At 44.8% G+C, this 26498-nt stretch overlaps 2 protein-coding genes across 2 annotated transcripts in view; one reads left to right on the forward strand and one right to left on the reverse strand.

Moving 5' to 3' along the window:
- Nucleotides 1-11750, reverse strand: part of T265_11331 (hypothetical protein) — a gene marked incomplete at both ends in the record, with an annotated part of 21478 nt that extends 9728 nt beyond the window's left edge. The window contains 2 exons of the mRNA XM_009177960.1: nucleotides 8045-8537; nucleotides 11703-11750. Of these exons, the coding sequence (XP_009176224.1) occupies nucleotides 8045-8537; nucleotides 11703-11750 (541 nt within the window). The remainder of the gene's footprint in view (nucleotides 1-8044; nucleotides 8538-11702) is intronic.
- T265_11330 (hypothetical protein) lies at nucleotides 8218-18217 on the forward strand (the record flags this gene model as incomplete). Its single annotated transcript, XM_009177961.1, has 5 exons — nucleotides 8218-8425; nucleotides 10378-10557; nucleotides 12063-12170; nucleotides 12832-13046; nucleotides 18026-18217. The coding sequence occupies 5 exons, from the start codon at nucleotides 8218-8220 to the stop codon at nucleotides 18215-18217; spliced, it is 903 nt and encodes a 300-aa protein (XP_009176225.1).
- Between the last annotated feature and the right edge of the window lie 8281 nt (nucleotides 18218-26498).

Consider the following 26498-nt stretch of genomic DNA (forward strand, 5'->3'; position numbering starts at 1 on the left):
TTCAAGTAGAACATAAGGTTGACGGAAACTCGGGGACTGCGCCTACTTGATGAGCCCAAAGTGGAAGGGCGAAACCGGTCGTGGGCTGTCGACGAATTTTCAGCATCTTATGAGTAGTAGGGCAACACGAAAATTAGTAGGATTTTTGTGTGGGCGTATGTAATAGGGCCATAATGGAATACGGAACTAAAGTAATCTCCTTGAAACGTTTTAGCTGTGAACCTATCTCTTTAATCATTAATTCTGATTTCAATCTGAGTGAACAGCAAACCAAGTAATCGCTCTGTTTACTTGGTGGCGTCAGGCACTTTCTCCTGAGCTGGTGGTCAGAGATTCTGACAAGCCTCAAACTTTTTGTTGACTTGTGTTGAGCCGGAACAGTTGATAATTTGTCAAGTCACGTATTTGTTTAGTTTTCAAGTACGGACGCTGGTGCAATCCAGACTCGTGTATCCGCTTTCTATCTAACAACTCACCGATTAAGAATCTAGCTTGAATTCTGCGATCACCTTCGTTCCACAAGTTCTGACAATCTCAGAAACGTCGCGATCAACAATGATGAGACCTTATTCTAGGAGTAGCAGGATTACTAGATGGCCTTGCAGCGATGAGACCCTGTACTAGGAGTAGCAGGATTACTAGATGGCCTTGTGTAAACTTATTCTGCCTTCAGCTGTGGGGCTTGGAAGGCGTTAGGGCGTTTTTTCTAGCCCGGGAGCACTGAGCGGTGATAATGCTCCCTTTGCTTGAGGGACCAATTAAACATATAGGCTTTAAAAATCCCACATACCGACTGATCAACTGTTTAGAATTACCGAAGGCGAGCTATCCTATACGGACAAAAACAGATAAACTTTACCTTGAGCCCAGTATGGTTCCAAACGTGTCTCCTGTACCCAGCATCATCAACAGTGAGAAATAGATGTCGTACTTTTAGCGACCTCGGGTTAACTCAGTTCCGTACATCCGTGCAGGTAATCAGCATCAGGCAGGGTCCCCAAAGGAAACCATAATGCTCCCGGTCTCGTGAATCAGACTTGTGTTTCAGCGGCCCATAGTGGATCGCCTAAAGCTTACTATCTTCCCCATCCTTGGAAGTCAGAAGAGTTCTTTATCCACCCATGTTCCTTCCAAACCCCTTTTCACGCTACAAGCGAGCGTTGCTGGATCACTGGGGTGCCACTTACCTGACGATGTGCGTTATACACTGATCTGGCATCCAACAATGAACTGGACACAGTGCTTCATTCACAAGACGCTTACTACATGCAGGCTTCTATGTCAAATTGGCAAAGGGCAGAAGTATGTCAGCGAAATTTGCTGCAACCAGGGGCAGGACAATGGGACAGCAGTTCAGTATCTTCAGATGAGTGAATTTCCTAGAGTCTTAAGGAACCAAGCCAAGTGGAAAATCCACCCCTCGTTTGGTCTCCGAAATAGAGCCGCTTCCGGTAGCTGGTTGAAATACACACCTTTCTATCATAAGCGACTGTCCAGCTTGGGTTAACATGCGCTCCGACACAATTTGTTCTCACCATCTTTCGCTGCCCACAGATCGCGTTGTGTACTGCTGTGGGCACGCCAGTGATGTCTTCATTCTCGACCACGTTACTTGTTACCAGGGTGGTCAGATTCCTGAAAGTAACCTCAGAACACCCAGAACCTACTGCCTCACCGAAATCTTAACAGGAAAGCCGTCAACCATCCAGGCCAGTCGATCTTTCAGTCAATTCAGCAAAAGGTGATGAGTGTTCTTGCACGCCACAGAGGCACGACCGAGTGTGGGCAGCGTTCAGGCATTTGATACAGACACGACCTATGTTGACGAGTGTTCATTAACGCCTATCAGAAAGCCTCGATAAATGTCAGAAAGTCCCCTTCAAATAGCGTGGGGCCGTTGTAACTTTTGCTCTCGCACTCATTCATCCTCTCGCACACGCTTGTGTTCCCTTCAATGAGTCTTTTTTCTCCGGCACTAGGCACTCGAGCAGGTTAGTAGCAGATAACACAGGTCGGCGAATCAGCAGTTATGACACTTGTAGTTTGGATGTTTCTCATGACGGTTTAATGTTTATTCCACGGTAGACACTTTACACAGGTTTTTAAGCGCTTATTTATTTGCCGATCGATATTCTCCCTCGTAAACTACGAGCAGATGTAAACTTACAGGATATTCTGAGCATGTGTTGGGAACTACACGGGGTGTAAACAGGGCAGCACTTCGTTATGTGCGGTGCATTTTGTATGCACACAACACGGGTACCAAGGTAGCGGTTGGAACCTACAACCCACCGTTTCGATGGTTATATCACGAAGCTTTTAGGCACACCAGATTTTTGACCCTTTGAAAGCAGTTGTTGGGGGCAATTTAAGTTTTTAAAAGAGAAATCGGTCCTAATCGGTAGCCACGGAAGCTCGCAGCATGAAGACAATGGACGAATAAACCAACCTGTGATAAAATGAAAAAAGCTTCATCAGGTCAAGTGAGCGGGTCACCGAATAGGCCAGGTTATAAGGCAGACGGGAACCAATCAGTAAGTCAATGCTCTTCAGATTATCGCACTAGATCAGTGTTGTGTGTAAATTAACGGTTCTTGTTGGTCAGTGTGATTGTCAAAATTTTGCTTTGGTGGATTGGGGGAGTTTCAAATTAATTCTGGTCGGGTGTTGTTCATTAATTTTCCACTTCAGGGTGCTTCAGTTGATGATTCGCCTTAGTTGCCACTGGTAGAATTTTCCTGGTCTTTGTAGGGTCCTAAGTGCGTGAGTGAGGTCGAGAGTGGAAACCCCAAAATGAGAACATCATAAATGAGAGATTCAGCCGGGTTCCACACGAGTCTCTCGGGAGACCAAATTAGTTTGCAAATGAGTGTATATTCGCTAATATCGTGCAATTTGGTTTCAAATAGTACGTAAGGTTGATGGAAACCCGAGGACTGCGCCTACCTGATGAGCCCAAAGTGGAAGGGCGAAACCGGTCGTGGGCTGTCGACGAATTTTCAGCAACCTTAAGAACAGTGTACTACGTCTTTACGTGTATCGCTACACCTCGAATATCGTGGCAACTGAAACATGAGACGGCCTGGTGCAGCACATTCAGTTGCCTGAGAAAATCACAAGCGAGAGATTCAGCTGGGTTCCAGGCAAGTCTCTCGGAAAACCAAAGTAGTTTGCAAATGATTGTATACTAACAAAATGAGTTGTTTGCTGCGGAGAAATACTAGGAGATAGGGGCATGATGGAGAACTTCAAAGTGGATAACTTTTCACAATGATTCACAGCGAGAACACCCCAAAGAATGCGTAATTTATTCCGACCAGGTAGCGTTTTACGTATTCTACTCTGTCATACTACTGTGTTTCGAGACGAGGCTTTTTCTCGTTCGGAAATTGAGTGACATTGAGAATCATCGTGTGCCATACCACGTGGGATTTTGAAAGTCCCATCAAATTTGAATAAGCTTATTCTAATCGTATTCTGATGTTTAGCTGAGCATGTGACCTTCACGTGCGGGGCAGTTCCTCGCCAGTCCACTTTGAGAATGGTCATTATATAAAAGGCTGATGAATTTCGAGAAAGTGAACTTGTTATTCATCTCAGAGAAGATGAAATTATTCAGCCTGTTAGTGTGTAGTGTGACCCTTTTGGCGGCCGAATTTGCGGACGCCGTGACTTTCAGAGATTGCGGTAAGGCTGGAACATGGATATTTGAGGATAACAATGAAATAGTTCTGTGCAACTAGATTTGATCATTATTGGTTCTCAGTAAGACTTGGCTGTCCAGTAACCACATGGATTTTCACAGGGAAAACCTGGGTTAGGACTCAGATCAATTGGCTCGTGAGATTTGAAACAAACACCAGAGGATATTGCAAGAGGGAAATCTTGAAACTACTTTTTGGGTAAGGAAAATTCGTATTTTTAAGAAGTCGGAAACAGAATACATTCGGTTACCCTCGGAACACGTGACACCCAACTGGTATATCGAGTTATCTCACGGGAATCACCTCCATGCAACACACCGGCATTTACGGGCAAACGAAAATTTTGGAAATGAGTTAACATTTCCACTGGCCAACCATATGATCGGCAGGACGATTTGAGGCGTCTTACTCCTCGACGGGAGAGTGCAGTATCCACGTCTGGAACGAGTGTGTATCCCCCCTGATCACTAAATGTGTACAGTATACTGCATTATTATCGTGTGGAAGTGATTGCGAAGTTATGTTGTTCACCTCGGCACAATGGTGATGGTTGAAGACACTGTTTAAACTCAAAGTAGTGTTACTCTAGTTGTCTAGCACCGAGGGGTGGATCAGGCGGACCACGGATATCTGGCATTTGTTGGCGATTTTTCTTGTCAAACCGTAGAATAGCTTCACTGGCCTGTCGACCCAGACTTGTACGCAATTCCATTAACCTCTATGCGCTTTATCCCAATCATTCTCCAATCAGGCTCAGAAGGTGCTCGGGTGACCGCAGTGGAGATTACTCCGTGCGAAAGTGAGCCCTGCATTCTCAGAAGAGGAGTAGATTACGTCGCCCGCATTACATTCACAGCATGTGAGTACCCAATAAAGCTTTATTGTTTCACATCATTTCTCTTGACGCTTTCCTAGAGGCTGAGGTTTTGGAATTGTAACTCAATGATCGATTGTTTGGATTTTGTTTTTTCTTCAATTTGCTTTTTAATCCACGAAAACCAGCAAACCATTTCTGTCAGAACACAGGATCACCTCGTTTATACATCATACTCTAAAGTTCACATCACGTGGTGGTCATATATCAACTGGCCCCTAGAATGAGGACTTCTCAGACAATAGCTTCACTGGTCACGTGACTCGATCTTCCTTCTACAAATAAGGTTTGCTTACAAGTTCTGAAATTTCTTCCTTAATTCTTTCAACAGCGACAAACGTCAATGTTCAAGGTTTCAGATCTCAAGGAACAGTCGGTTTCCGGCCGATGATAGTACCATTACCGCCAAACGGTTTATGTACCTTCGTGTCTCCACAATGTCCTATTGAAGCGGGAGGAAGCTACACTTACAGTTACACAGGCTCGGTGCCTCTGGACTATCCACCGGTGAGTCGAAAGGAGAAGGTTCTACTTTTATGTGTCGCCCACTTATGTGTTAAACTCCATATATTTGACCTGACCGGAACATAACTGCGTGGTTCATATCCGAAGCGTAAATCCTTCCACGACACTTGTTTGTGCAGGTGGAAGTTTTGTGATACATGGCAGAATTAACGACCGTCCGTTTTTAGAAGGTACATTTGTTGTCGTCTCCTCGTTTGTTTTCTCTCCCTAGTGTTTTGAGTGCACCTCAGGTGAACTGCAGTATATTCACCTTCTCACGACATTGGTAATAATTAAAATGTTGTCTTTGGAGTCAAACCCATGAATCGGTTAGGGTATTCAAATGAACTCTACTACTCTTTGGTGAAGTTTCGAACAGAAAACGCACTTTTATGTAATCGTGCAGGCATTCTGCTACTGTGCCGAAGCGGTATGTTATATAGGCAGGCTTATTACCCTGTGGGAACCGAATTTGTGCTGAGGAGTCCAGGCCGGTTGACAGCAAATCAGAGCGATTGGACCGCTGATTGTGTTGTGGTGCGACTACGAACAAAATGCCTATCCCGCAAAACCCCAAGATCGTGTTGTAGCCGAGTCTACCCTCATGGCAAACTCATAAATTCCAAGATCTGTTTGGCAATTTTCAGCTATCAAGATATGTACATTCTGTTGCTAAGATGCATTCCCAACTTGAAATCGACCTGATTTATTGTGTTTGGGTTTACTTAGACTAGCTGTTCTCCCTCTGTCAGTAGAGTGAATGTCTTTTGTGTTGTACCCAATAATTACTCGTTTTCGTATGATGAATTGCGTTGAAGCAAATTGCACTTGATTGTATTGTTCAACCGTGCCACTATCTGAGTCCCAATCTCCTTCTTACAGGGTCCGGAGACTTTCCGATGGAAGATATTATACGGAAGCGGTGAACCGTTCGTGTGTATCGAAATCCCGGTGCGAGTTGAATAGGCTCTTCGGAAGTTTGGAAGGTGTAACTCGACTCGATCGAATACATACTGATGTCCTATGAGTTTTTCTTCTTTATGGATCAATAACGCACGAAAACTGGAAGTACCAATACCCTCCTCAGTCACGGTCGCAGAGGCTTGAGGCAGCAGATATATGTTCTGGAATCCTCTCACCCGAAAAATAGCGCCCCGCAAAAAACATAACCATTAGCACAAAGTAGTAAATTAGGTGATGGCCATGGGATGGAATCAGCTTGTGAAATACGTTGAACTGAAATTCCATAGAAGTTACATATTACTCACAACTTTGCCGAAAACACTCGAACAGTGCACGACCAGTTTTGCTCACTCCTTGGGGTCCATCAGACGGGGATTCAGTCAACCCAAATTGATTTGTAAATGAGTGTATTTCACTGAAAGAGTCCGATTTGGTTTCAAGTAGAACATAAGGTTGACGGAAACTCGGGGACTGCGCCTACCTGATGAGCCCAAAGTGGAAGGGCGAAACCGGTCGTGCGCTGTTGAATAGTTTTCAGAAACCTTCTGAGTAGTTTCCTTCATGAAAATCCTATGTTCCACTTGAAACCAAATTTCTTGCACATTGGTTTTTCCAAAACTCGGGGCCGCACACATATGATGAGCCTCAGGATGTGAGGAAATGGTAGTGAGCGGTCGAAGAGCACTCGAGGAGCCTGCGCGTAGTGCATCACGTTTGAAACATGAGGCGTCCTGGTGCACTCAACATTTTGCTTGAGGACATCCAAAGCGAGAGACTCAACTGGATTGTGGGTGAGTCCCCGGCTTGCCATGCGAGAGTATTTCGACCTGACTGAGATAAACTAATGGGCGGAGTGTATTCACGAGTCACTCGTGATATGCCTTTTTTAAGAATAAATAAATGCTTCACAAACACATAGGGTTGGCTGAAATGGGAATATCTTCTTACAACTTATTCATCGAGGTTTGCTGGGTATCACTTCTATGTGGCAATACGCATAGAATATACAGGTACAATGTTTTGAATCCTTTCCGGCGTCTTCACAGTATGAGCACTTTTGGAATTCACACTCCGATTAACCTTGAATGTATAAAAAACAGCCTGTAATTTAAAATTAATAATGCTCCAAATTGAAATCCACGCACACGAAGTTAGAACGAATCAGCTTCCAAGAAATGGACAGTCACAAGATAAGTAAAAAATGAACACATTCCATCAAAATCATGAGTGTGTTGGTGTTTGTAGTGTTTGGATGTCCAAAATAGATGCAGAAATCGATGCTACACGGAGGAATGCTCACTGAGATTGCGTTGGCGCTGATCGTACTTGTGTACCAGAGGACTAAAACAGAATATGAAGCATTTTTGAAACCATGAGAAGATTTTTAAAGCTGTAGTGGAGATGGCAGCTTGGATTGAAACCCGGAGAGGCACTGTACAGCTGTTTCTTCCTCAGTATCAGTGCGCATCTTATGAACCTTGAAGGAGTACCGAGGGTTCGACACGAGTTCTCTATACAACCACGCGCGAAGTGACGAATGATGCGGATTTTAGCGGAATATTTTACACTCAAAATTACACCGTCTTTGTTAGACTTCAAGCGTGGTCACGACACGGCACATAACCACTATCATTTATTTTTGAAGAGCATGGTCACAAACATAAAAAGTGAATGCAAGCGATGAATTCGAAAGAGTAACAGGAGAATATGGGAGAAAAGAGAGAAACGTCTCATTCGAAATCATGCCAAGGACAGTGCCAGTCTGATGAGGTGAATCCCAAAGTATGTAAAGATTTTGGTGTAGGAACAGGCGTCTAAAGACTAACAACCAAAGAAAGGACAAACAATGGTGAATGCTCTTCAAGGCGCAGTATGCGCTAGCACAGTCAAGACTCGCACATCAGGCACAAAGTGACCGTCACACTGGGTCTGGTGTGAGATTAAATGGCAAAAACGTACCTTCAACGCCATGTGCCACGCATAAAAGTGTCATAAGTACGCAGGGAGCCCACAATGGCAAGCAAACACAAGTCACTGACTGCGACCTTAGGAAGTCCCAGTCCAATAACAGCCTTAGCGGATTGAGGAAAGCAGATCCCTCGATAGGAGATGATCACCGGTTGGTGAACCAAAAAGTCGATATCACAACCGATGGCATGTAGGGCTGAGATTATGGCGAGGGAATGTTCATCAGCACCATACTTCTGCTTCTTCTCATTCCACACTATCTCTCCACGCCCATCCGAGACTATGCTAACGTCTATTACGGTTGCACGGCGATCTCGAACAGCGATTAGGTCAGGTTTGATGAACGACGTAGAAGTAGGGGTTCTCAACTCCTCGAAGACGATGCACCCCAGTCGACGGAGACGTTTTGCAAGTTCCCTTGCAACCCGATTATGACGAGCACACCTGGCATCATGCGTGATCCAGCAGGATTGCAAAATATGCACCAAACTCTCCGGGAAGGTGATACAACAACTTATCACATACTAAAGGCGATGAACACGAAAATCAGCTCATGTCCGAGACCCGCGAGAAAAGTAGACAAAAAGCCACAATCTCCGGTGATTCGGCAGTTCCCCATCCTTTTCCTTGTCTGCTAGAGGCTTTTTCCTCAGTAAGCGAATACTAGATATTGAGTCGGATTTGCCTGGGCAACAGTTTGGGCTTGTCAGGTCTACCATCAGCGACGTTCTCCACCGCCAACCATTGTTTGAGAAGAATTTGTGAAAGCCGCAACTTGTTGATACAAAATAGGAGCGACCACAGCCAGTGCTGTGCGATATGAGCGCGTTGTTCGATGTGGTCCATATGTTTGGAAGACTTACAGGACATCACACGTGGTGATCCCAGTGTCACTTCTTTGGCGGACTGCCAGCATAGTGCTTGTTTGTAGTTGAGTGGTGAACCTGTGTTGAGGGTTGTTCACAAAGGAAGTTTGCCCATTGATTTCAGTGAAGTCTTGGTCCATGGACATGCGTGGTTTACAAAAGACATTGCGTCTATACTATTGGTGGAGTATTGCTCAGTAGTGATATCTAGATATGTTTATTTCACCGGATGTTCATCTGACTGCTGATGGTTTCATCTCGAGATTAGAGCCCACAATTCCCCTTCCTTCCGACTGTCCACTGGGGGCTTCTTCCTCTTTGGTTGTGTGGCAGTTGACCACATCAATCCTGCTATATACGTTACAGTCGTACGGCAACGTTTATTGGTTACACTGTCATTGCCTCGTTGGTAGCAGGCCTGTCTATCATGGTAGACGCCATCGCCTGAGCTATATGCTCTGCATTCCATTCTCACGAGTATGATATATTTTGTGGGCCTCAGTTCCACCTAATCATCAATGCAGAAACTCAGAACAAATTTCCGCTATTCTCTGAATCGACGACAATCGGCGATTATTTGTTTGGCTACTAATGAGTAGCATGACTTAAATCGGTTTATCATAACTCCGTTTTACTTTCTTTCCACACACCCTTAGTTTCACTCCCGCTTAAGGCCTGCTTGGCCTCTAGTTAATAGTATCCAGATCATGTTGCCAGTACATCCTTGCTTGTGATTTCGTGTCAACTCTGCCCATTTTCGAATATCTGCACTAAGGAAGAACTGGGTCACCCGTGAATCGTTTCCGAATCCCCTCGGATGATTGTGCTTGTTGGGACTAAGCGCGGAATCCGATTTGAAACGTGTTGCCTCATCACAGTGACAATTGACAGACGGGCAAACTACTTCTGGGCAGAAATTAACCAACACGGCGCAGGATAATGTGACACTAGACCACTATCTTTAAGAGAGTCGTAGAAATTTAAGGGAAGACTGGTCAGAAATCCTTGTATCTGGCACTCGAAATAAGCTGTTTTAGGTAGCTGGTGAAAGAGGGCAGTTTCAGTCACAGTCCGGGTTATTTCGCACTCTGATAGGATTTGTTGTCACCTCTATTCATCCCTGAAGATGGCGCCGTGTACTGTTTGTCCACAGATGATTAACTCACGGGGTGAAAGAATAAGAGGTTGCTGAGTTTCACTCATCCTTACCTACAATATTGATAGTTTGGATGATCTTGACGACGATCTGAATGTATAGCCCATGGCGGGTAGTTTTGAAAAGCCATCAAATGTTTATATACATGCTTATATCTTAAACTACGAGCGCCTGTATGTTCAAAGGATACTGTGGGCATGGAAACTACAGGGTGTAAACAAGTCGGTACTTTGTGCATTCTGTATATGCGCCACACAGGTATCATAGCAGCAGCTGAATCAGAGAACATCTTATTTCGGGACGGAATGGCCCAAGTGGTTAGAGCGCAAATTTATTGACCAGAAGGTCCGAACCCGACCTCTACCTCTCGACTTCCCCTGTCTAGGCTTGGGCGACCTGGTTGTATCCCAGCCCTCGTGCCTCCTTCGTGTGGCATGGTAGCTTGGCACCGAAAGGGTGCTACAGCTGAACGATTACTATATTATTACCTCTTGTTTCAATCTTTGCTGCATGAAGACTTAAGTCACGTCAAATCTTCAGTTTCTTCATACTGGTTAGCAAGAACCATTGAAACTAATTAATTGTTCTGTTCATTACTTGACTAAATAAAAATATAACCTGTTGATGGCCGTATACGTTAGCAGAATGAAGAGATAGGGGTCGCAAAAACGAAGACACAGACAAACCTGTAAGAACAAGGACAGGTGAATGGTCTAATTGGACCTTCGAATTGGATAAACTTTCACAACGTTTCACGGTGCATACAGCTTACTAAAAGTATAAATCATTCCGACAAGATGATTTACTTCAATTCTCGGCGGTGAAACGGAAGATCAATGTGTTCATTCCCAGACGGGCATTTCGCTCGTTCCAATAACTCATTCCGACAAGATGAGTTACTTCAATTCTCGGCGGTGAAGCGGAAGATCAATGTGTTCATTCCCAGACGGGCATTTCGCTCGTTCCAAAAATGAGCAACGTTAAAAGTCAACGTGTGCATGATCACATGGAATTTTGAAAAGCGAGCGTGTGCCGTGCTGCATTGAAGGGGACAGTCAAACGTGTTGAATTTACAAGTTGCTCAAAGGTAAAGATACTACGTGTGCGTTGGAAAATTCGACCTTGTCAGTCAACTCTGAGGCCGGTCTTCGTATAAACGTCCCATTAATTCTAAGAAAGGGTAGTTGCCATCCATTTCACAAAGGATGAAACTATTCAACCTGTTGATGTGCAGCTTAACCCTGTTTGGGACAGGATTAACGGACACCGTGACCTTCAGAGATTGCGGTAAGGTTTTGGAGACTACCAGGGACGCTTGATGATAGCGTGCACATATTTTCGTGAAGTATACTGAGATCACCATTGATTTCCTGTAAAGCTTGACTATCCAGTATCTCATCAGTTTTTACACGCAAAACCTGGGCTATAACTCGTATCAAACTGGTCATAATATTTCAAGCTTCTTCCTGAGAAACGCACCTCTTTTTAATTTTTAACCAACCGACTGGTCTTTGAAGATTCCAACCCGTCGACGACAGGTGCAGTATCCAACGCCAATTATAAGCATATCGGTGACTGTCCGAAACGAGCGCATATCCTTCTGACCACCAAAGGGTGTTTCCTCTCAAGAGCAGGTTTCAGAACTATCATGTCACGTGCATTCTTACCTTGGAAAGGATTTGAACGGGAAATGGATAGAGTAGGTTTCCAGTCATAGAAGAACTTCCGTGTTTTTCTCACTCAGCCAAATTTTTTTTGATTTTGTCACGTGGGCTGTCCATCCGCCAATAAAATGGATCAGCTCATGGCTTGCTAGTATACTCAATGCCATAATCGCGAAGACAGTAAATTTAAAACCATTCGTCTTCTCTTCGCTGGCACGTCAATTATGTTGTTGGTGGATCAGATGGGCACTGACTACCTGGTATTGGCTAGTGGCTTCCTTGTTACCGCAAACCGGTCTAGACTTGGCGCAAAACCTAAACTCCTTCTATGCCCTTCCCCCCTCCCAATCATCTAACATGCAGGTTCAACTGGAGCTGGTGTCACACAAGTGGAGATTATACCGTGCGACGGCGAACCTTGTGCTCTCACAAGAGCGGTAAATTACATTGTCCGTACTGCATTCGTGGCATGTGAGTACATAATGAATTCACGCTAATTTGTATACCTTCCCTCAGAGTTTTCGAATTTCTTCTAGATAATCCATGGTTCATAAATAAATTTGTTCTCACCCAGACGAGCCAAGTTCTCATATTAGAATGCGAGAGCACCCTAGATGTGTGGCATAGACTGGACTTTACGGCTTCGCTTGGTTTGGTGCAAAGTTACGTCATGATATGCTCTAAACGAAATTTTGAAATGAGTCTTTGAAAACGAGTGTTCAAGTGATGGAGCCTATTCTGCTATGTAATCATCTCGCACCTTTGGAAAAAAAGGAGTTTTTTGTTCCCCGTGTTAATCTGAATTGCCACCTCGCTCTTTTTAGTCTTATTTTCGTTAACAAGTAAAGCCAATCGACACCGAAAAGCCATGGAGCACTGCATATCTGCCTCATCCGTAAGGAAGGAAATTCAAACGCTGGTCAACCCACCTAATGTGTGCTCACTTAACTATTCGGTCATTGGCGGAAAAAATTCAGTGTAATCAGATGACCTTTGACTGTTCATCATGGAGTTCACATCACGTGGTCATATCTTGACTGTCTCCTCGAGTGATGATTTCTCAGATGAAAGCTCCACCAATCATGTGACTTGGTCTCCCTCCTACCAATCTGGTTTACTCACAAGTGACCAGATCCGTGTTCCGCTTTTTCTGCCTTAACCGTTTCAACAGATGCAAACGTCGAGTCAAGAGGTTTCACTGTTCGAGGGACAATCGGTTCCCAGCCGCTGACGATACCAGCGCCGATAAATGGTCTGTGCTTCCACGTGTTTCCACGTTGTCCTATTGAAGCCGGGAAAAGCTACGTTTACGGTTACACAGGCGCAGTGCCCCCCAACTTTCCACTGGTAAGTTGCAAGGGTAATTTTGTTTATATTCATTCGTTAAATTTCATATATTCGGTCAGGATCAACCCTGACAGGAACATAAACTCACGGTTAGCGACCGACCACTCAGTGAGTAGGTCGCAATTCTTCTCCCTTAAACGACGGTTGTGTACGTGAAAGTTGTGTGATTGCTGGCGGGAACGATGGCTATCAGTTTTCATAATGATTTGTTATCGTTTCTTGTTTTTTCCTTATCGAATGCGGTAGGTGACCTGCAGTGAAATTTTTCTTCACGTGCTTGGTATACTATTGAATACTGTCCTAAGAACTAAATCCATGTATCAGTTAGGATATCCGACGAGTCTCTACTACTCATTGGTGAAGTTCCGATCCGAAAACGCGGCTTTTCAAAGTTGAACAGACATTCTACTGCCGGGCTGAATCGATGAGAAATATAGGCGGAGGAAACTGAAGGCGTGGGGTAGACTGCGGCAACTCGACCGCGCATCGCATTTCAGCTGAGTACACTCTGATGGCGAACCCATACACCCGAAAGACTGCTTGATATTTGGGTTTTTGAGGGCATGCACTTCATAAACTGAAAGTAGGATGAACCATTGATCTTGGTGTAAGTTAGCAAGGTGGGTGGCTGTTAATCAGTCGACTGAATACCTTTTGGGTGTCAAGCATACCCACTGATTACTCATTTCGCATGATGAATCTATTCACTCCGTTGCGCTGAAACGTTGCACTTACTTGTATTGTTCAAGCGTGCTGCCATATTAATCACAAAACTTTCTTTACAGGGTCTGACGAACCTCCAATGGGAGTTCCTGTACCCAGGCGGCAGGTCGTTCGTGTGTATTGAAATCACAGTTCGAGTTGTATAGGCAGCTTGAAAGTTTGGAAGGTGAACCTCGACCCGATTTATTACATGGTGATATCAAATAGATTTTTCTTCTTTCTCCTATTTGGATCGGTTAGGCGCGATAATTATAGGTAACCATATTTTGAAGGGTCACAGCCGCGACTGATGAAGTCGGTCGCAACAGACATATGTTCTGGGATTTTGTCATTTAGGATTGCGAGGATAACTTATATTCCTCGAGAAAAGTATATTGGCACAGAGCAGTAAATCAAGCAATATTTGCAATAGGATAACACAACATTCAAAATTTTGTCGAAAGCTCTCCGATGACCAAGATCGATTTCACCCTTCTTGCGGCTCATCAGGTAGGTGTTCTAGGACCGTGGTCCCGAGTGTATAAACCCCTAGCTTTTAAAACATCTAGTGGGCACCGTGCCACGACAATGACGAGATTTCTCAACCAGACCGAGTTATCCAATAACTGGAAGGCATCCAACTTCATGCTCATTCATGCGGATCTTTGTGGGAAACCCCAAGAAGTCCCTGCTTGGAGTGTTCTTACAGTCGTAGAGAGAGAGAGTTGTTTGAGAAAGATAGGCCCCTCGTTGCAAAACCACTCAGAAGGTCGGTGTCAGCGGAAATGGTGACATAACACATTTAGTCTGTTCTACTTCATGGGGTATGTGACCTAGATACTGGTGTGTGGGGAGTTCTTCTACCTGAATAAAACAAAATACTACTTAGTAGCGCTTTCAAAGTTGGGTATACAGAACAGCCTCTGGGCTAGGCGGAGAAATTTGAAACTTTGCGAATGTTTTAATAGTGATAGAGTTTGTCGGTGTTTGCTGGGGTGCCTCCTGGCTCAGTGCAAGCGACTAGCCTCTTCTCAGTTTATGTGAACTGGCTAAGATACCGACTCTACATGATTTCTGATGATCTGAAGGAGACTGATGGTCTACATGAAATGACATTTCAAGAGTGCGTTTACCCACTTTTCCAATGAGCTGCATACTAGAAGTAAGTCTTAGGTACCGGGGGGAAATGTGCTTCCATCGGAGGACAGAGCTTTACACAGCTTCAGTGACCAAGATGAGACAGGAGGCCGTTAAATGGGACCCAGAGATACAACCGAATTCAAGCTATCTCTCAAAAGTAGCCCGCCGGGGCTATCCTTACTGGGCGCCTTTAGGGACAGTCCTTGTTAAGAAGCCTTGCCTGCTTCGACCCCTGCACAGATGTTGTTTCAATCTACATCTGGCACTCACTGTTCAAACATTAGCACTCCACCCAAGAGAGCATCCCGAGTAATTTAAGACGTTGCAAAACATCGTTGCAAAATGTTATTCGTTGGTTTCCTGCGTGAATATTAACGGGGACGACAGGAGTCTTCACAGCCTGGTATCAACAAAATGCTAACAAAATCGTCAGAAATGGAAGCGATATGGAAGCCTTAATCTAGGGGGTCATAACTTTGGGGTCTCGCACAGGTGTCGTTGGCCGTTGTCTATCTGGTGAGATTAGACTGCAAGTCAACCGACCGGTCGGATTAGAGTATGCTCTGGAGAAGAACCTGAGAATTCACGATCAGCTTTAGGAACCTATGACTTGGGCGTCGTTTTTACCTGCTAGTCATTTGGGCACGAGTTGCAGACCTTGAAAGCTGTACAGCTATTGGCTGTCCTAGATTTATGGGTCTCATATCGCTTGTTGGTACGGAGAGCGCTTAGATAGAAAACGATTCACTGGAGCTTTCCAAGCCACCTTTCTTCAAAAGCATTATTGCTTATATCAACAAGGAAGCATTGATCACCTTTATGTACAGAACGAAAGTTTACATCAAGGTTTTCAAATCCCCCTCAATATCGACTCATAGTTTTCTAAGATTGTCTAAGATTGAGGCGGAAAGACTCATTCGAATAATCCTCCACTCGTTTTCGTCATCCTTCTGGAAGCTGACGTGGACTCGAGACGACTTCATTGTCGGGTTTTTAGGTACCGGCGTTGTTTTTTCCATTGTAATCCACTGTAACGCTTCGAGAGGTGATGGTGCTACTTAAAACTATCCGCGTGCGTGCACCGTATCTCCACTTTGCTCAGAACATGTAAGGCGTTCCATCGATGTGGACATCATGAATTTAATTTGGTGAGGAGAAACCAATTAGATATCGATCCAGTAGCCGACCACTTATTTCGCTCAATCACGTGGACATGCTCACGTGTTCAAACGAGGCAATTCGACTGCGTTAAGTTTGCGCGGGTGTAGTACTGGTGACATTCTCTCACGTGTTCAAACGAGGCAATTCGACTGCATTAAGTTTGCGCGGGTGTAGTACTGGTGACATTCTCACTCGGAATATCAATTGTCCAAAGTTTAAACCCCGGTACGGCCAGGTGTATGCATCGCGGTGAGCTCCAGTTCACACTGCAGCTCGAATTCGGCAGGGACTCACCAGAACAACTACACTAGGAGAAGAGGATGGCTTTTCGAATGCGAGTGATGTGAATGCGACGAGGTTTTGTCCTGGCTTCCCACCCTCATGTGAATTAGTTTATCTACCAATAGGTATAGCTCTCGGCGACTTTGTTCCTGCTGGTCAAAGTTATGTTCCACCTCTTGCGATTCCTGTCAGCTCAATATTCATACTGCCTCGCTCTTCATTGTCCCCATCCAACTATCGAATTGAATCCATTTTTGAACAAAGCCTTTTTACTACGTTTGCGTTTGTCTGGCCTTAATTATTTCCGATCGAAGTGACCAGGCATTGATCACCTTTATGTACAGAACGAAAGTTTACATCAAGGTTTTCAAATCCCCCTCAATATCGACTCATAGTTTTCTAAGATTGTCTAAGATTGAGGCGGAAAGACTCATTCGAATAATCCTCCACTCGTTTTCGTCATCCTTCTGGAAGCTGACGTGGACTCGAGTAGGTTTCATTGTCGGGTTTTTAGGTACCGGCGTTGTTTTCTTTTTCATTATGATCCACCGTAATGCTTCAAGAGGTGATGTTGCTACTTAAAACTATCCGCGTGCGTGCACGGTATCTCCGGTTTGCTCAGAACATGTAAGTCGTTCCATCGATGTGGCCATCATGAATTTAATTTGGTGAGGAGAAACCAATTAGATACCGATCCAGTAGCCAACCAGTTATTTCGCTCAATCACGTGGACATGCTCACGTGTTCAAACGAGACAATTCGACCGCATTAAGTTTGCGCGGTGGAGTACTGGTGACATTCTCACTCGAAATATCAATTGTCCAAAGTTCAAACCCCGGCACGGCCGGGTGTATGCATCGCGGTGAACTCCAGTTCACATTGCAGCTCGAATTCGGCAGGGACTCACCAGAACAACTACACTAGGAGAAGAGGATAGCTTTTCGAATGCGAGTGATATGAATGCGACGAGGTTTTGTCCAGGCTTCCCACCCTCGTGTGCATTAGTTTATCTACCAATATGTATAGCTCTCGGCGACTTTGTTCTTGCTGATCAAAGTTATGTAGCAGCTCTTGGGATTCCTGCCAGCTAAATATTCATACTGCCTCGCTTTTCATTGCGCCCATCCAACTATCAAATTGAATCCATTTTTGAATAAAGCCTTTTTACTACGTTTGCGTTTGTCTGGCCTTAATTATTTCCGATCAAAGTGACCAGCAGAAAATATGCGAGACATAGAGGAACGCTTCCCGAGGTCAATTTCTGCCTAGATTCGTCTTTTGTGCTTGACTTTTCCTGCACAGTGTCTGTGACACGCACGGCGAATTTGACACACAGGAACCATCTCCCGTCGCCAAAAAATGCTTTCGTTTGACAGTTCCATGGTCACAAAGACGGACAAGCAAAATGAGTGCGACGATTAGTGTCGGTATTCCTCATACAGGGAAGCTAGTATTCACAAATTACTCAAATCCAGCATGCTGAAGAGGCCCTTTCGTAGATAAGGGATTACTTTGCGAACATGTATTGTTGACTGAAGTGCAACTAACTCATCTAATATTACTGGGCACGACGCCTGTGTTGAGATAATTGTGGAATCCTCCGGCTTTAATGGGACAGCGTGGTGTCAGGAGACATGACCCACTGTCCTTGATATCCATACACGAGGACCAAGAAGGCCACTACTTCAATCTAGAAAACGCAACGGAGACAAGAGACACGAGAGAGAATTTCTGGGAGCATGGTACTCCATCGGTGCATCGAACTGGATCCAATTTACGCCCCTCTAGGTGCAAAAGACCAACATCTCAACCGGAACACTCAAGGAGGATCGAATATTGGATTCACAAACAAAGAAACAAGGAACTCCTTGGAGGCACATCAATAAATGTCACAAGCCAGGACTCGAAAGGACGAAGGTCACTCCAGCATTGATCAGATTATCAAGGCAGGGGATGCCAAGACCAAAGGTCGCGTGGGCATCGGCAAATGGGGACACAGGACAACGGAGCAACCAATGAAACCACCCAAACGAACAACTGATTGCGATCAAAGGTCATCCCCTGCCAGCATCACGTATATCAACACACGCGTACGACTACTCAACGCACCGCTACGCACCACTACGCTCCCCAATAACGCACTGATGATGTCACTTCGATTGGTGATGAGAAGTTTGCAATCAAACTGCCCAGCTCAGCGAACGAGCCAACGACCAGTGCACACAGTTTGGACGGACTTTTACCCCGCACGGATTCACCCCTTACTATAGTATCTCTCGGCTCGACGTTTCTGACTGGGTAAAATAAATGCGCCGGACAAGGCTGAGCGGAACAAGTTTGATTAGGTGGTGCGGCAGACAACAACCGCATGATGCAACCATCTTCCAGAAACTCAACAATGAGAGACTGTTCGATGAATCTCGTGTTCCAAGTATTCCGAGAGAAAAAAAGCAAATCACTTCTGGGCTATGTTGCTAGTATCATCTGTGTCGAATGCTTCCACGTTTTAATTACCTTCGGAAGTGAATTCCAATGAACTTCGACAACAGCCTTTGCGGTGAAACTAACAATGTACTGTAGTTAATTTTACATACACGCAATTTTCACGTGATCAGCACATCATGCTGAAACTGCTCGCTCACAAAGCGTTGTGAGTACTGAGTAGGTTCAGTTCTACTTCATGAGCCAGAGCAAGAGATATTTTGTCCGTCCAGTTTCTGAGGAATGTATAATTAAGAACTGAACAATTAAACAGAAAAAGTCAAACACTGACGTTCTACGAATGTAATGATCACCGTAGCGAGAAATACACTCGTTTGCAAATCAATTTAGTCCTCACGAGAGACTCAACTGAATCTCTCGTTTATGATATTCTACAACTGAAAGTGCTGCACACAGGCCGCCTTATGGTTCAGTTGGCACGATATTCGAGATATCGCAGTATATTTTCAGCAACCTTGGAGTAGTTTCCTTTATGAAAAGATCACTGTAGCGGTTTCAGCCACTCATCGAATACTGGAAAAGTGGCCTGAGGATCAGCCAGGAGAACAAACGACAAGTCCGCAATCACACGTTCCTCACCTCAATGGAGCATCTTCGGTTCAAAATATCTTTGAACGACCAAAGTGATAACCAAATGCAGAATTCAATGAATCAGCGGAAGTGACATTACACCACATGGGAATTCGCAACTTCCTATGGCCGTATTCTCCTAGCAACTGCACTACATTTTGAAATGATATTTCCGCCTTTTTGACAGCAAGACTGCAAAATGAGTGTTGGTTGGCACAACGACGCAAGTGAAGAGGCGTGGCGGATGCACACTGTTCAGCTGGAAGTTTAAAGAGTCATCATGACATGACACAGTGTGGACGTGAACAGATCTCTAAGTCTAGGGGAGTGCTAATTATCGAGATCTTCCATTGATTCTCGAACAGAAGCGCTCTTATGAAAATATGTTCTTAGTATATTGATTCAAAACTTACCAAGGTCTCCGAATCTCCTGGCTTTCCTGACACTCCCCAAATAGAGCATCACACTGTATCGTGTTTGTGGTGAAAAGCGAGGTTGTTCTCCGTAAACTGCATATATGATGACCTTCCCCAGAGTTGTATGTTCCTCCAGGTATTTGACAATCGATGAGTCATCGGTGGATCTTCACCCGTGTTACAGACCACGAACTCAGGTATTTGACAATCGATGAGTCATCGGTGGATCTTCACCCGTGTTACAGACCACGAACTGAGAAACGATCCGGTATCGAGAGGGAGGAGCGTGCAGCACTGCTAATGCAGGCAGGTATGTCAAAGTGGCTAGACGGTTGCCAAAATTACTGCCCGTGGGAAGGGCTGTAGTGAACTCAGACGGTGGGCGACCAGGAGCCACCAGCGCCAAAACAGACCAGGTACGGTCCCCACTGCCTCCAAATGCGTGTTGGCATGATAATAATACACCTACCAGCACTCTAGCCGAGAACCAAACGGTCTTTCTCCAACAAATGCAAACAGGACCTTCGAAACATGCAGAATAGTTCACAGGATCTCCGGTGATTCACGCCAAACTTGTATGCATCAACCAAAACGACGGTTTCCTGATGTAGTTTGTCTGGTCTGGATCAACAGAAAAGCGTTAACCCCAAGCATCAGATGCGAGCCTCTTAGAGTTTAATCACTCCCCTGCATCCGAGCAGGTCAGACCAGAGAATCATCGGCTCCAAACAGCTTCTCCAAAGAAAACCCTACTACTCGCTGCCTCGCGTACCAGACTTCTGAGTCACAGGCCTACAGTGGTGCATCTCAGTTCGACGCTGTTCCCAGCCTGGAAAGCCAGTAAATATCTTTTGCCCGCACAGTCTGACATCTGTCCTAGAATCCTTTCTACCCTACAATCAAGCGCTAATGGATCATTCGATTCTCGGCTGTCGATTAGCCATGAACAAGACATCGTGCTTAATTCACGTCAAAAAACAGCAAAAAATTGACTTAACAGAGCGCAGCACAATGAACTACTAGGTTACTATCTTTGGGGAAGTGAATATCCAAGCCAAGTCTGGAATTCTCACGCGTTTGGTATTCGAAATTACGTGCTTCCGGTAACTAACTAAAAGGTGCATTTTTGGAAGGAAGTTACGTTGCTTAAAAAAGAATCTCGCTGAACATGTTGCCACAGCTGGTCTGATGGTCTCCATTGCTTGTCACCTCAGACGTTACGTCGCAAATGTGCGCGAATAAACAGACCTGTTGTTACAAGGACAGGTGGATGGTAAAAGTGTTTTCTTGAACATATCACCTTTGGCCAACAAGAATTTTGAAACACCCAGAATGAAGTTGAAGCTGTGAAGGAATACAAGAAACTGGTTTGACGGACAACTCTGAAGTGGAGAACCTATCAGAATGTTTCACAGTGCACATTCGGTTGAAACTGTGACTTATTCCGGCCAAGCGACTGCCATGCATTCTCGTTTTGTTTCCAAACATGCCATTTCTCGTTAAAAAAAATTGATGACCTTGAAACTCGACGTGTGCGATATGACATGGGATTTTTAAACGGTCTATAGACACGGTGAGTTGACTCATGTTAATCGTATTCGGCTGAGCATGTGCCCTGTCTGTACGTCAGCCGCCCCCCGAATAAACGGAGTCTGAATTTCCGAGTGCAGGAAAGTTCGACCTTGTCAGCAGATCTCAGTTCACTATATAAACAACCCATAAAGTTTCAGAACGTGAACTTGCTACTCACTACACAGACAATGAAACTATTCAACCTGTTGATGTGTAGCCTGACCCTCTTTGTGGCGGGAGTTTCGGACGCCGTGATCTTCAAAGATTGCGGTAAGGCTTCAGACACGGTGCTAACATAGAAATAGTCCCGTGGAAGCACATTGAAGTAATCAGTGAGGACACTTCACTGCTCTACACAATCTCATCAAATTTTACACCTGAGCCAGGACTCACATAAATTTGATAGTGACTTCTGAGACCACTTCCTGAGCAATGTGTCTCTTTTGAATTTTTGCACCTCGCAGATTTTAAAGGGTTCACATCTGAACAACTTGGGCAAAAACGTCAAATTATTTTAGGGATTACAGAAAATCGTATTTTTGAAACTCGTCATATTCATGAAATCCAGAATGCTTTCGGAACCACACGAGTCTCATTCATTTTATCGATTTTCCTCTCCAGAACCACCACCCATACGATGCAGCGAAACTCTTGATGGGAATTGGTGCTTCCAGCAGAAGGCTGCGTGATCACTAGTTCGATTTGTCCTTCCTATATAGAATTACCACTCGATGATGGAGTCCAGCATTCAGCGTCAATCATTCGACATCAGTGACTGTTCGGAACGAGCTTACGTCCAACTGACTGCTAATTGGTGTTTGAACCCAGAAGCTATCAGGGGCGTTCTATGTCAAATCGATCGAATAGGTAGCCAAATCATCAACTCCTACAGTTGTTCAACTGTATCAGCTGACAACAACTTTAGAGTTTCCTCACATGGAACGATTTACTAGGACGTTAAATTTTACATACAAATGAATCAAATGTGGAATTTCAGTTCATGCTTCTCTCGTGTGGCTGCAATAATGCACGACTGGTATGCTGATGGTTTCAAACAAAATTGGGACAGTCTAACTTGTCAACTCGAATTTTCTGAGAACGAGAGTTGGATCAGTTGAAAACTGGCTACCTGGCATTTGTTGCTCTACTCCTCAACCGAAACTCCTCCCATAAACTCTACTCACAATCATTCGACGTTTACAGGTTCAACAGGCGCTCGTGCGACAGGAGTGGATATTTCACCGTGTGAAAGCGAACCATGCGCTCTCAGCAGAGGGGTCAATTACGTAGCCCGTGTTACATTCATTGCAAGTGAGTAAACAATCAAGCCTCATTGTTTCGCATAAATGTTGTGACGCTTTTTCCTAGAAGCCGAGGTTTAAGGATCTTCCCCAGGTACGGAAATAAGTTTGTCCTTTGGTTTATTTTTGAGTCCCACCAAGACCAACCAAACATTTCTATTGGAATGTGAATTCATTTCAGTTTGTACACCATACTCTAGACGTCAGGGCATGGGTGAGTTTGTCGGAAAGGCTTTTACAAATGAATCTGCACGTGTTGCAGCCTATGCTGCTAGGTGTTAGCCTGCCCATTGCAACGATACGGTAGTTCTCACCGAAATAAGGTTTATTTTTTCTGTTTGGTAACTTGTCCGAACAAATGTTCTTTAACCCTGTTCATAATCAGCGACGGATTGCCAATTTAGAATTTCTAGCTTTCCTATCATATTAATAGTGTGTGTGTGGGGGCTTGTAAGTGAGGCCAAGCAATATGGAAAGCCGGGAAGCACTGCATAGGGAGTCTCATTCGTTAGGAACTAATCAGCAGTGCGCATTTCATGAAATCTCGACGTGATCCGAATGCACTATAAACCCCCCTATAACCCACTACTCGATCACGAGCAAGTGTGATCAACTCGCTCAATGCTTAGTGATGGGATTCTAATCACGTGTTCGCACGTTGACTCCCTCCTCGACTGGCAACTCCTCAGATAAGAGGTTCGCCAGTCATATGGCTCGCTCTTTGTCTTACCTCTCTGGTTTGCTCACATGTGACCGGATGCAAGTTGTGTTCTCTCTTTCTTGACTCTTTGAACAGACGAAAACGTTGGTACTACAGGTTTCACTGTTCATGGTACAGTCGGTTCTCGACCGATGGCGATACCGTTGCCATCAAACGGTGTGTGTGTCTTCTTGTTTCCACCGTGTCCTGTTGAAGCGGGGGGAAGGTACATTTACACTTACACGGGAGCGGTGCCTCCCAACTTTCCACTGGTAAGTTGCGTGAAAAAGGTGTCATTCTGCTGATCGCACATTTCTGTGGTATACATCACGTGCTCAATCAGGATCTACCTTGTTGAAAGGCTATCATCTTCTTGTCCAGACGGCTCATATCCTAAATGTGCACGGCTCCCCGAACGCGTTTTCCATACTTGGCCGTGTATGTAGAAGCTTTGTGAATACTGGCGGGACTAATGACTACCCTTTCCCAAAGGGTTTTCCCTTCCTGGTTTGCCAAGTATATTAGGTGAACTGTGGCGTGTTTTTTATCACGATACCGAGATTGTACGCAAACCAAAAAACCCATGATTAGCTTAGGATACACAATGGTCTTGGAGTTCCGATCGTAAAAAAACACATTTTTTCTGAATTGTTCACGCAGTCTGCTGTTGTGATGAATCGACTGAATTTGTGTTGGGACATCGAGGCCGGACAACCGCTAACAGGTGTGACCGTCCATTTTGCTGTAGCGGAGTTTACCAAGATGGCCATCCCACAAAGTCCAAAAATCGATATTTTCAGCTACCCAGATGTGTTCATTTTGTTACTGGGGTGTCTTTCCAACTTGGAATGAATCTGATTTCTTGCGCTTGGTGTTATTTGGAATAGTTGACCCGTCTGTTGTATGTTAGAAGAGTGAATAACCTTTGTGTCGCACCAAATAATTACTCGTCTCTCATGACGAATTGCGTTGAAGCGAATTACACTTAATTGAATTGCTCAGTTGTGCCACTATCTGAGTTGTAATCACCTTCTTACAGGGTGTGACGACTCTCCGGTGGGAGATGCTGGACCGAACCGGCGCATCGTTTGTGTGCATGGAAATCCCAGTGCGAGTTTTATAGGCTACTTCGAAGTTCGAGAACCTGAAGTCGACGTGTCTGTGATTGCACGCTGTTGTCATAAAACATTTCTGCATTCAAATCTTCCTCTTTTCTCGGTTTACTTTATGTAGCTCGATCATGCAAAAAGTTAAATTACCAAGACCGCAAATAGTGCCCGGAATCGGGCGCTGTTTTTAGATATCATCATTTAAAACTAGGAAGTTAGATAACGTCTCTCCAAGAGACAAGTATTAGCACGAAGCAATAAATCAATCCGGATGAAAAATTGCGAATCAGCTTGGGAAATATCAGTCAGTTCAATTCACTTTATTAGCAATAAACCGTGTACCATAGGAGCATTGGTTCTAACTGCCACAGTTTCGATCGCAGGGAGAGTATGAACTATACAGCCAAGCCTTTGGAGGCGATAGCATGCTCAGTTCATTTGGAAATGGTGTAGCTACGCATTGAAGGCGATAACTTTGATGCATGAACGCCACTGGCTGCGCGATGTCATTAACCACTGGTGAGTGGAGTTCCAGGGCCCTCATCCAGGGAGCGACAGTTGCCCACCCGACTAAGTTTACTCGTTAGTGTTTTCGTACTTCGTTTCCATACGCTTCGGTCGCTTCCACCGAGCACAGGACTGGGCGAAAAGAGCTCTGCGATCATACGCTATTCGCCTCTCGGTCGCTTCCACTGAGCACAGGACTGGGCGAAAAGAGCTCTGCGAGGCAGACGATTCTCTACCATGCGGAGTACATGACCCAACCAGCGCAGCCTATGAAGCGTGAGTAATTCATATATTGCGGGAGAGTTCCTTCTTCCTAAGACCATCTGGTGTACCTCAGCAGTATTAATCCGATTTTACCACCAGACCTGACCAATGCTTCACAGACACCGATGATCAAATTTGGGGAGTAACTGGGACCAAAATTCTTTCCGAGGCGAGAGCACCTCCGCCTCATGGGGATGGACTCATGTTTGGGCTGCTATTTCGTTTTTGCCCACCAGTGGATTACGCCGTTGCGGGAAATTTCGCGAGACATGAGTAGGTCAGTTAAGATATTTGTATGTTGGTGTGCTCACTGATTCAGGGTTTTGTTCTTGTTGGGTTTGTATAGCATGTTGAGAGCACCCTATACGTGTGGTTTGTTTGTTACGAGTGGCTTTCGTGACTTTGAATCTGTAATGATTTGGGGCTCATTCCCTAACACCTGTTTTGGTTCATCCGTTTTATTATTCTATCAACTGCTCCGATTGTTCTACTTCCTCATGTTCTAGTTGTCCGCTTCCATTGGCTACGTTGTGGACAACCAAAAAGTGCGAGAGTAACAGCTTCCTGATCAATTGTCAGTGAATGCGCACGAATTACCAATTCTCCAACAAATTATCGGCAGAAAGAGCTTCCTAGTTTGAAGTGATTTCGTTGTGGACATATCACCTCATGATGCTCTTTTGCACTGCAGGTACTTCTTGAGCTGTATCCGCTACATTTTTAAAATACGGTTGTTTTTTTGACCGTATTTTAAATTCCTCCAGCGCCCACTACCAACCGTTGGAGGAGAGTCGGCGGATTCAGGGCTGACATTTTCTAACCCGCCTTTTTTCATCAAGAGCATTGCTTTCATAAACACGGAAGAACAGATATTCTTCACAGACAGGGCAAACCCTCGATCGTATTCCACAAGTCTCCTCCTAAAATCAACACTATTTTGCTAGACAGTCGTGCATGAAAGCTCCAGGCGGAACAATTTACGTAACTCATCTTCCACTCGTCAAATTCAGCATTCTGGAAGCTGATGAAACGTTTTTTCTATCGGGACTAGTTTCTAGTTTGCGGGACTGTGTTCAGGGTATGCATCCCTCTTTCTTGATCCCACTGCTCCCGGCCCGGCCTAGTAGTGCAAGCGCCCGGGTCACTATCTCTGCTATCATTTTGAACTTGTAGCAGGTCGGCCTGCTGCGTCTATAACTAATTGCAATACATCCGCACTTACAGTT

Source organism: Opisthorchis viverrini, assembly GCF_000715545.1.
Source record: "Opisthorchis viverrini unplaced genomic scaffold opera_v5_487, whole genome shotgun sequence".
Classification (NCBI taxonomy): domain Eukaryota; kingdom Metazoa; phylum Platyhelminthes; class Trematoda; order Opisthorchiida; family Opisthorchiidae; genus Opisthorchis; species Opisthorchis viverrini.